We start from the raw sequence: 12390 nt of genomic DNA, 5'->3' as shown, positions 1-12390 counted from the left end.
CGCTCGACCACTGCTCCTCTCTCTCTCTATCGCTGGTGTTCTTTATTATCTCGTCTTTTTTAAACTGAGTGGGGAAGTCGACAGCGAAGTCTAACTTTACTTTTATCAAATGAAGAGAACGTCGCAGTGACGTCGGGTTATGTTTCTCCAAAAGTTGACTCTGGCTCAACTTTCTGGCCGTAGCCCGGTGCAGCGCCGCAGTGGCCAAAACGCCCGCAGCCGAAACGCCCTGACTTTACCCCGCCTGATTTGGTCTGAGTAGTGGCCGTAATTCAAATTCATATCGGTGTGAATGTGACAATTTAACAACCAAACCAGTGGGATTAAAATCAGTCTTTATGACAGTTTTATGAGTCGTGTGTGAATTTGGGCTAATCAACGTTAGCAGCTTTATTTCCAGCCAGTCTGCGATGATGCATCAGCTAGTTTTGTTAAATTTCTTAGAGAGGATCCCTGATTAACTTTCACTCTGCTTCGTAGATACAGATTTAATTGGCTTGCAAGCTGCTTTGCGTATTTTCCTCACTAACATCGGCAGTAGCAGGTGCTAACAGGCTAAGCTAACTGTGTCAGTGGCTTTGCACTAGCAGCAGTCCGGATGGAGAAGCCGCTAACCAGCCTGAGAAAACTACAACTGTGGGTCCCAAAAAGAAGTAAAACTACAACTGTGGGTCCTTGTAACGCTTATCACTTCAATTTTTCATATAAAAAATGAAGTTCAAGCAACCATCTCGCTGTCTCGCACGGGCGTAACCATAGAAACGTTTATGATGAAGCTGACATCGTTTTTTCCTCCAGCACACCAACAGGCGGGCACTGTGCCATGCGGCTACTGTATGTAGCTACTATAGTAAAAATCACGGGTGCTGGTGTATAAAGAACCGTCCTTTAATTCCAAAAGTCATAAATAAAGCAAGGGAAGTACATTTTATAAAGCCCTGGAGGGCGGGAATGGATGAACCCAGTTCAAGAGTACCCGCCCGTACGGGACGCTCTAAGAAGTAAAGCGAACAAGCTCGCAAGGAGGCAGGGATCATTTCATTGGTCAACACTAAACCTGGCCGCACAATTTGAGCAGAAACAGAGCAAATCTAAGCGCAAGCAGAGGCTATTTGAGTGCGGGGGCAGGGTTTTGAGGGATAAATTACAAAATTTGAACGTGAAATCAATAAATTATGCTCTCAAATCGATATACCACGCTCTTGAATAAAGATAGGGAAATAGCTCCATAATAAATATGTTGATTATTTTCTTGATTAATCTATAAAATAGCTGTTGGGTCTGTAAAATGTAAAAAAAAAATGAAAAAAGCAACCTCAGATGTCAGCAGTCCACAACCCAAGGATATTCAGTTTATTGTCACAGAGGACAAAAGAAATCAGAAAATGTTGACATTTAAGAAGCCTTAACAAGAGAATTCTAGTATTTTTTCTTTAAAAATAGCTCAAAACAATAAATCAGTTATCAAAATAGTTGGCAATTTTCTGACAATGGACAAATTGATTAATCGTAGCAGCTCTAGGTTCAACCTGTTCATATTTTAAGAAGGGCTCTGGATTTGACAACCAGTTGGTAATTAAAGAGCAAGCTACAACTATATTTTTAACACCTTAAGATATCTACTGGTACACTCTAAAGACAGCAGCCTGGACAAGAGACACATGAACACTGTAAAACAGACTCGGACTAAATCCAGTCAGAGCATAGACTGGGAAGTGGTCAAAGTCATCGACTAATATTAATTAGTTGAATTATGGTGAGGGTAAAAAAAGGGAGGAAACTGTCTCAAAATGAAGTGTCACTTTGTGTTACTAAAATTACATTGATGTCTAATGCTGCAGAAGGTAAACACTCACATATAGCTGCTGACACACACTTTGTTAAATTAAAGAGATGTATTTTTATCCACATGCAAAAAAGGCAGGATTTCCACTGTACATCTCTGCAGCCCTAAATGATGTCATCATTCATCACCACCTGGATGATCCCTGACTGAACACACTGTTTTGTGACTGACAACTTGTCTGCTGATATCTGAATCATCTTCCTGTTGAAAAAAAAACATCCACTTACTTCTCTTTACAGGAGAAAACTAACAGTCTGTATTCAGCCTCTAAGAAAGTACAAGGAGCTGCTGCTTGTAACAATAAATGGTTGTGACATGCATGGGATATCTGTAAATGTGCGAGTGTGTATCTGTGTGGTTAAACAAACCACTACTAAACTACTATGAGTGTTTGTATGTGCTTGTTAACTCATGTCCTGAGGCCCCTGAGCCACTCAGCTTCTGCTTGGCCTTTAGAACAAGGCAGCGCCATCGCAAAGAAGCAAATAATTAAATGTGGACTCTGTGTGCATATATATATGTGTGTGAGTGTGTGTGTGTGTGTGCGGCAGTCTGTCAGCTACAGTGTTACACCACCATGACAAGGCCGCAACTCGTTGCGTTCACTTAGGCTCACATTTAAAAATACGACAGACGGTTCATGTCGCACTATAACTGCGGCAGTGTTTGTGTGTGATTATATGGATAGAGAGGCATGTGTGTGGTTCTGTGTTTGCACATGCACACGCACGTGCGCGCACACACTGAGCCACAATACAAATATGTGCTTCCATGCATAGAGAATTAAGCAGTCTGATTAAAAGGAATTCAATGGCAAAGAAAAATGTAATTCAATTGAATTAAGTAAGTGTGTATGTTTGTGTGTGCAGAAATGTGCATGTGCTTGTGTGTAAGCCTCTCCTGTTTGTGTGTGTGTTTGTGTACATAAACACAAACACACACACATGCTTTAGGGTGAGATTACGAAAGCTATAAAGTGGTAAGAATAATTTGTCATACACACACACACACACATGCGCGCGCACGCACACACGCACTCACATATATATATGAAAGGTACATCATTCAATGGCTTGAGGACTCTGGGCACAAATGGCTCTGAGGCACAGAGCAGTCCATTTCTGCAGATTAAGCGCACAGAGATGCAGTAGCTCAAATGTAAATGAGGGGCCTGACAATGAGAGAAAGTTAGAATATAAAATAGGACAGGACCTAAGAAGGAAGAGAAAAGAAAAGTCGGAAAGCAGCAGAGAAAAAACGTAAAAAGGAAAAGACAAAAAGGAACAATAGAATGTGAGAGTCAAAGGAAAAGGAAAATTTAATGGCATATTTTAAAAAAACGTGCCTTCACCGCTCAGCTAATTAGGACAGGTTCTCCCTCTGTCATTCCCTCCTCTAAATGTCTTCCTCTCCTCCTGCCCTCCCCCTCTCTCCTCCTCTCTTGACCTTCATCTCTCATCATCGCCTTTAACATTCTCCTCACTGCTGTGAGTGTGGGTCCCAAAACAAGAAAAAAAATTACTATTCAGTTTCCATTAAAAAATGTTTCGAACCATTGTTGTGTGGTGTGTGTGTGTTACAATGCGTGTGCTTATGTGTAGAGTGTGTGTGTTAATGCTAGCAGACTGGTCATATGCTTGTCCTACTCACTCAGGAGTGAAAGCTATGTGTGGTGCATGTACAGGTGTGTGTGTGTGTGTGTTTTACAAGCCCAGGAAGGTGTTATGACAAAGCTGCTGAATCATTGAGTCTTTATTCTTGATATACCATCTGTCATCAACAGGCAAACATCTCTTTATTAACAAAACTTAACATTAAACCAATCAACTACAGCTGCTCATATGAGTAATTGACATACATACAGTATAATCAATCCACGTGCTCACATGTCTGTATGCTTGCAGGCATTTGTCCGTGTCCATACACTCTTGTTTGCACTCGTGTGTGAGTGGGTGACTTAGAACTCTGAGTGTCTCCATGTGTGCGATGATTACAAATCTGCTCTCCTTGGACGGATCACAGTTGTGAGCAGCATGGCCGAGCTACTGTGAGTGTTGACGTACAGCCGGCGCATGTGAGTGAGACCATTTGGCGGTCTGTTCCTATTGTGAATTGATGATTTTGCATTTAAAGTCAGCAGAACACCTTTAGAAATTGCACAAAAAGAGCCAAAAAACACTGACATGCAGGAGAGAAAAACACTGATAAGTTGATCTTTTTTTTTTTTTTTTTTTTTTTTAAATCAATGAATACAGTAAATCAGATTTATTTTTTATTCTTTTTGTATTTTGTACTGCACAAGATCCTCTTATTAAGGAGCCCTCCTCTCTGCAGTTATTTCCCAACAGTTACAGTCCATTGAGCATCAAATCAATGCTTTTTCTTTACAAACATCTACAGTATACTGCTGTAATAGCCATTTTCAAAATGTTTTGGGCTTCTCTAGCCTCAAGCTAACACATGTGCAAGCTGTAAATCACTGTTCCAAATGACACAACTCCACCCAGAGAGAGTAATTCATGCTAAAACCAGATTTAAGCCTGGTTAATGCGCTAATGAAAAGTGCTGTATTTATATGTCGCTGGTAGACGGCAATGTTGTGACATCAGGCCCATCTGTGACTCAGTCTAAACCCCTAATGAGAACATTACTGAGCCCCAGGCAGAGACACACACAGGGAGAAAGATAGAGAGAAAGTAATAGAGGGAGAGAGAGATGATCGATGCAAACCTCGCCACCTCTTTTGACTGCTATCATCCTTTCCCCTCCTCCTCCTCTTCTCCCGTCTCCTCCTGCTCCTCCCTCCTCCCTCCTGTCTTATATACACCAGGACTCGGGGCAGCGGGTCTAACTCAATATACCGTGCAGCAAAAATCAATGAAAGACAGAAAGAGATGGTGCGAGGGGATTGAGGGGAAGGAACAGGGCCAAGCGGAGGGGCAACACATTTTTTGGACAGCTTTGTTATGTTCTGCAATGCTGTCCACCTCAACCTCTCCACGTTCGCACACACACAGCCAGAAGAATCAAAAAACGCACCACCGCTCACATAAACACCTGTTTCTCTATCTTTTTGATATATGTCATTCAAAGATCTCATATTGTATTTTTCACAAATACATTAGCACCCGACAGCAGACGCTCAAGTGTGACAGTAAACAATGGCACATATAGACGCTCATACTCGACATATGCAATCTCATTATATGCATATTCACACATCTAGTATTCCAAGCCTGCAGTTGATTTTGCTTTAAACACATGAATCCAGCACAGTGAATGACAATAGTGTTTCCAACACCCCACCCTGCCTAGACAGCAAGAGCTCAATATTCATCAAATGGTGAGTCGGACCACTAGAACAACTCCCAAGGCTTTGGACACATGCATGCATAAACAGTCTTAACAGACAAACAAACACACGCAGTCACACACAGTTCCGCAACACACATTTGCAAATATAACCAGCTGTAGCTCATTCCCCCAGCACTTTCTGCTCCTCAGATTGTTTTCTCTTGTTGAATAATGTAGATTCCTTTATTTTCCCTAAAAGCCAGATGTCTAGTGTGTGAGACCAGGGGACACAAAACAAGCAGGAGGAAATAAAAAAAAAAAAAAAAAAATTTAAGAACATAAAGATTTCCCACAAGAAATCAGAGTTGTATGTCAAAAATCCAAAAGCTTGAATCCTGATCATTTATCTCCCCTGCCCTTCTGCGTATCCCTCTCTCTCCAGCAGTGTATATTTTCACATTTCCTCCCTTCTTCTACAACCCTTTTCATTATCGTCTCCTTCAGTGGCCCCATATCTTCTCCCTTCTTTGCTGTACAACTACCAAGGATGTTAAAAGAGCTGAAAACATTCATTCCCATTAAAAATGAATACAGAGTTGGGAGCTCAAACAAGTAATAAAACAAAATCCTGAAAACACCCATCCTCCCAGCGCTTACTCTGTCAAAGTCCTCCATCCCTCTTATTCATTCACTTTTTTTCCCCTCACATCTGTCTCCTACTGTGCCCATGTTCCCTCACACCTCCTCCTTTCTTATTCCCTTCATAAATGTCCCCCTTTTTTTTATCTTCCATCCCAATTATTCTCCCTACTTCACCGCCCTCCAGTCTACCAATTCACAGCTTCTCCCGTATCTCCAGTCCCCCCCATTCATTCCTCTGCTATTACTCTAATCTCTCCACCGCCGGTGTGTATGTGAATGTATGTGTGAAAATGCTAACCTGCCCTTCTGGCATGCGGAGCAGAGCCAGGCTTTGTCCCTCTTGTTGTAGGTGCAGCAGGTCTTGCAGACGTTGTACTGGCAGTCCAGGCACTGGCGCTTGGGGTTGAGCAGGAAGGTGAAGGGCGCGCAGCAGCGGATGCAGCAGTGTTCGTTGAAGCGGTGCTGCTTGGAGAGGATAGAGCATCTGCTGCCTTCCTCCGCCAGCTCCTGCTTCATCTCACTGAAACCGAGATAGAGAGAGAGAGAGTGTGTGTGGGGGGGGGGGGGGACAGGAGGGGGAGGGAGGAGAGAGAGCGAGAGGGTGGTGAGTGTCTAGTCGAGAGGTAGAATGTGAAAACGGTGGAGGATGGTGATGCGGAATAATTGGAGATGCTGAGGCAAATGAAAATTTAAAAAGGTGTGTGTGGGGGGTATTAAAACAAGAAGAGGGGAGGGCAGAAGGGGGTCATGGGTTTGTTGAAAACCCCGCTCCTCTTCGTTTCTCTCTCTCTTTCTCTCACTCTCGTAACACTGATTTTGTGGAATTAACGTGATGGCTGACATTTCAATTTGGGAGAACCTGTCATGCCTTGTTTGCCCACATTAGTCAAAAACACAGCTGAGGGGAGCACGGCATGCACGTCCTCTGCATCCTCTGACGACAAAGCATAGCACCTCTGTTGAATTAAGGCACAGGCGGCATTATGAAAACATGGATGATGATGGTAAATTGGTATAAATAGTGCTACTACTAAATTGAAGGTCAGTTGCTGGAGATTTCACACAAACTAGCCTGGGAGAAAAACAGCAGTGATGAAAAGCTTACAGTCATAATGGGGAGCCAGTTGGGCTTCAGTCCAAAAATTATAGTTTTAAACTACAGCCATGAAGGCGCACTAAAGAGCGGCAGAACCTCACTAATCTTAACGCCTCAGAGAATAGCTCAGACTAATGAACTATTAGGATTATAGATTGAAATAGTTGACCAAAGCTAGTTCAAAAATCAAATAAAATCCACAACTCACGCTGAAATTCCTACAGCTGCATATACGACTGACAAGTAAGGTTTGATATTCAAGGTAAAAGGAAAAGAGAGACAGGTTAATAAGGGCTGTTAATCAGTGTTTTAACCAGCAAAGCAGCCTTGCTATCTGAGGCCTGTACTCAACTGTTCACATAAATTATGTACATGGGTTTTTCCTCAGTAGGATTTGTGCTGACTGAGCAATGCACCACAAGCAGAGGCTAGAATAAATTATGTAATGGTTTGCATTTATATCATAAACCTATCATCATCAGTACACATCGCACTGGGGTCAATTAGATTTAAAATAATACACACGGGAGCTTAAGTAACACACTTATTTGTGTTTACACTGTTGCCCATCAGTTGTCATTAGGCGTGAATGGAGGCTGAGATGCAGAAATGGAGCTGTTGCTGCTGCTGGGAAGGTGTGAAAGTGGGTTCAGCACGAATGGGCAGCGAGTAAATTATTCAAGCTGCTCCTCTATACACTACAAACAGCCAGGTTATAGCCCAGAGTGTGTTCACTGATCCTACAGATACACAGCAGATGCCATTTACAGAATATGTGAAAAGACATGCACACAACACAGACAAAAACAATATTTTTAAAACAGAGACAACAAGCAATCCTGTCTGAACACAGTGATACATGCAACACGTGGATGTAAAAGGTACTATAAATCGTGTAGGTGTTCCCATCTCGACTCATCCACCAAGTCATACATAGAAAATTAAGTGTGTGGTAAAACAGCGTGCTGAATGCAGCATATTGTGAATTTCCTGTGTGTACGTGGAGCCAGCAGGGGCATCGCAATCTCCCGCTTCCCTAAGTTATTAACGCTGCTCCTCAAGCAGATCCTCTGCTGCCTTGCTGATTGCTTTTCATATGCATCATTAGATGCAGCATATTAACAAGACGAACAAACCATTCATATACAGTGTCATGTGAGATTGGGAGGGAGTTGGGGTGGGGGTGTGAGGGTTGAAGGGCAGTGGTTGGCATATATACTGACACACTTGTAATATACCAAGATGATCAAAAGGGGTTTCATATCTTGTGTTCACATGCAAGGTCACAGCTGCTAGAAAACGGAGGCCAAAATTAAATTAAAACTATTTAAATGAACCTACAGTAAGAGAACATAAATGCAGCATCAAAAATCCAACATCCAAGCTAAATACTGTATATACAGCATACATTTATATCTCAATAACTGGAAGAAGCCATTGCCTGGAAATGATTTCCTTCAGCTCTGATTAGGATCAGGATCTATTTTCTCTCTGTCTGTCTGTGATACGGTTTAATGAACAGCCCAGTTAGATAATGGCTAGCTCCAGCCGTTTAATTAAATAAGTGGGCAAATGTACACATATATCCAAGGACAGGGGGAAGGGAGGGGTGGGGGGTGTCATGCATGGCATCCCTTCACATTAACTCACATCTCCGTTAATGAGACATGAAAATCTGTGCTCATCTCGCAGCCGTGGCTGTAGTTACATGTGGGTTATACAGGTGCCAGGAAGGTACAATTAGCTCGTAAGAAATAACACTAGTCGATTAACGAGGAGACTTTTTGCACTACAGGAATTTGTAATGTTATCAGGCTTTTATGGCTACTAATTCTTACCATTTAACATTCAACCAGACACAGCTTACATCACCAGTACAGATAATGTCTGAGATACTTAAAGAGGAATCATGAAATGCTACTGAATGCTAAGCTATGCAATGGACCTTGAAGTGTTTGTTCGCACACACACACACATGCACACACAGTACACTCCAGTTAAACCTTTCCTATCAAGTGCTTCATATTTCATTTAATAATGAACTTATTAACATTCACACTTTAATCTTCAGGTCAAAGCAAAAGCACAAAATTTTATTTATTTAACAAGGTTGATTATTCAATTAAATAAAATTTGTTCAATACACACTGTAATTCTGTTTGGTAATGGTTGACTTAAGGGCTGTAACTAACAATTATTTTCATTGTGGATTAAACTGCCAACAATTTTCTCAATTCATCAATTCATCCTTTTCTCAATAGAATGTCAAAAAATGGTGAAAAAGGCCAATTATAACTTCCCAGAGCCCAAGGTGACATACTCGAATTGCTTGTTTTGTGTGACCAACAGCACAAAACCCAAAGATGTTCATGTTAAGATGATATAAATCAGAGAAAAGTAGCAAATTCTGACTGCATTTTTGGTTGTAAAATGACTGAAACATTTAATCAATTATTAAAATAGCTGTATATTAATTTTCTGTTGATCAACTGTTTTGGCTCCAGTGAACTTTTACCCATGAGCCACATTTGAGCAGTTCAACACCAAATCATTATCTTTGTTCCTGTGGGATACACTGCTACAAGTACAGGACACACAGGGAAAGTGAGGACAATGGGGAATTTTGATTAAATTCTCTTCATTCTGCGTCTGCTAAATGCTTTACAAGAATACAGTGCAAGTGCAAGGACTGCAGACAAAGGCAGCCATTAAACGCATAATATATAATTTCAGCCGCTAGGGGTCTCTCAATCAAAACAATAACGAAAGATGGAGTGTGATGATGGTGTGAAGTAGCAAGGTATCATGGGAGTTGTTGTCTTCGTTGTTAAATAACCAGCTTCACCAGGATAGGATTACGCCAGTGTTAATCGTTCAGGACGTTTTTACCAGGAGCCGAATTACCCGCAGAGGTCTCCTCCTCTCCAGAACAAACGGACCCAGTTATTACAGGTAAAAACACTGAATAAAGCTGTTTCACCTAAAAAAAAAAAATCGGTGTTTCTCCGACAATGTATGGCGACCACTGGACGTCTGTTAGCCGAGCTGCTTCTAACACTTGTTTGGTTTATTTCTCTTATAACTTAAGATCCAGACGTTCAGCCGGTTTATCCCGGGAGCCGAATTATCCGCAGAGGTCTCCTCCTATCTAAAGACAAACGTACACGCAGATTAAAATCATTAAAATACTAATTAAAGCTGTTTTACCTAAAAAATCAGCATTTCTCCGACGATGTTCGGCAACCACTGGACTTCCTGGGGGCGCTATTAGCCGAGCTGCTGCTAACGTTTGCCCAGTTTATTTCTCTGATAACTTAAGATCCAGACATCCAATGACTAAAATCCTTCTTCCGGTTAAAAGATACAGTTAAAAATGACTTAAATTTATCGTGGCTTAAAACTGAATAAAAGTCCATTTATAACAGTTTCTGTGGAACAACTACAACGCCGATGTATTATCTTGCCATTGACATGCGACCAAATGAAACAATCCGTTACGTTCATTGAATTACAGATTTCTCTGGGTTTGAAAATTGTTGGAAACATTTGGGATAATGTAAGTACACAACTCAACAAAATATATAACATAGGGCTAGTTGTTTTTAGATATTTTAATGTGGAATAATTACATATTATACCTTTAAATTACATTAGACAATAGTCAAAGCATATGCAGATTGTGCCCAGCTGCAGCCCTGTATCTCACAAAAACCCATCTTTTTTCATATCACTTAACATGTTTATTAGACAGATAATCACTCAAGCCTTGTTTAATATCAACATGATTAACTGCATTCGCTCTGGACAAAATATGAGCAACACAAAGTTCTGCAGATGCTGGAAGTTTGCAAGAAACCAAACTCTTGAATTAAAAATGATTGATTATGCAAATCAGTTACTGCAGTGCATGTGTCGTGGGTACAGTGGGTTTAACAGCGATACAAGCTGAATACCAATTCATTTTGTTATTTAAAACCAGTCTGTGGATTTAATGATATGCAGCACATTTCTGACAGCCTGTCACTCCTGGCAAATATTATTTGTGCTGAAGATCTATTAACTCGGCTCTCTCTCATCTCTCTTTCGTTTTCCATCAAGTCTGCCCTGCTTCTCCTTCCTCACTGTCTCTCTCTGTGTCTGCTAGCGATCTATTAACATAGCTATTTTTCAGAGTCCCCTCATTTCTCCTTCTCCTTATAGTCCATTTTTCTCTCTTGCTTTCAGCTGACACAGGAGGCAGTGCCTATAAGCTCAAGGTTCCTGGTAAACTTATGGTCAGATTTGTAATTAAGATAATGGCATTTTGAGGTCCAGCTGTGCAGCCTAGCCAGAAAACAAAAACAAAGCAGGGTTTTTTTTTTTAATGATGTATCACCCTCATGGCAGCTGTTGTGTTGCTCAGCGCAGCACTTCAGAGTTATAGCTCTCAAAACTGATGATGCTGACCAACACACAACCAGAAGGCAGTGTGATGAATCATCTCAGGTGCAAAGGAAATACTATTGTGTTTAGAATATGTTATTTCATTGTAATTAGTGTTTATGGTAACCAATACAACCTTACAGAATGTACTTGCTTATGGACTTATTTCGAGAGGAGATGTATGAGTGTGTGAATTCGTTGCACATAACATCATTCTTTTATACAAGAAAAAGCAGGTTCCCTGCATCACTGTAATTACACCAGACAATAAGAATGCTAAAAAGACCAAGAAACCAAACATTTCTGGTCCTAAAGCAATGGTAGCATCTCTGAGAAAGCGATAGCACGAGAGTATCCATCTTTCAGTATACAAGGCTGTTGCAACAGCAATCAGTAGCCATATTGTGGCTATGAAAACAGATATTTCTGGAGATTCAATTAGCTGCATTTGTAAGTAATGAGTGATTAGAATAACAGCTTCATAACAGCATATTATTAGAATCTTGAAATGCAGGGTGGTGCATACCTTCGGGTTTTGTAATGCACCAAATAACCCAAGAGCACAGTGCCATCCACCTTCATGCATAAGGGATGGGAATTAATTATTGAGCAAATAGTGAGGGACTATTAAAATCTGCAAGGGCACAAATCGAACCCTGTTTTGGTAAAGTTAATTCACACTGCACATAGGTTTTTCTGCATGGTAGGGATATACGTTCATTTACACAAGTGTACATAACTGCACACAATACCCAGGATGCTATGCAGGGAACACAATTAAAAGGGAAAAAAGACACATAGAGGAGATATTTTAGAAAAGAGAGAGCGCCATGTTGGAGTAATATTAACCCAGTGATAGTGTAGCTGAGGAGAGGATCCTGGAGAGAATGAGCATACAATAGCAGAGAGTCTTTGATCAGCACTTTGATCTGCCTGCTGCAGTGGAAACCCACAACACCAGCATCTACTGTTCACCATTACAGCAGTAAATCATACAAGAGGGACATGAGAGCACACCTGGGTGATTTAGTGAGTGCGTGTGCGTTCTTGTGTGTGATTATTGATCTGGGTCGATGTGCATTTTCAAGTA

The 12390-nt window shown here is 41.1% G+C and overlaps 1 protein-coding gene across 4 annotated transcripts in view; it reads right to left on the bottom strand.

Annotated features, from left to right (window-relative positions):
• The window catches only part of myripb (myosin VIIA and Rab interacting protein b), a 117171-nt gene that overhangs the window by 56349 nt on the left and 48432 nt on the right, over positions 1 to 12390 (bottom strand). For all 4 annotated transcript variants that reach the window (XM_067578444.1, XM_067578445.1, XM_067578446.1 and 1 more), the window contains exon 3: positions 6081 to 6302. In XM_067578444.1, the coding sequence (XP_067434545.1) occupies positions 6081 to 6302 (222 nt within the window). The remainder of the gene's footprint in view (positions 1 to 6080; positions 6303 to 12390) is intronic.

The sequence above is a fragment of the Thunnus thynnus genome, chromosome 21 (assembly GCF_963924715.1).
Source record: "Thunnus thynnus chromosome 21, fThuThy2.1, whole genome shotgun sequence".
In the NCBI taxonomy this organism is placed as follows: domain Eukaryota; kingdom Metazoa; phylum Chordata; class Actinopteri; order Scombriformes; family Scombridae; genus Thunnus; species Thunnus thynnus.
Note: the sequence above shows the minus strand (reverse complement) of the source record. Positions and strands in the feature narration are given on the sequence as shown.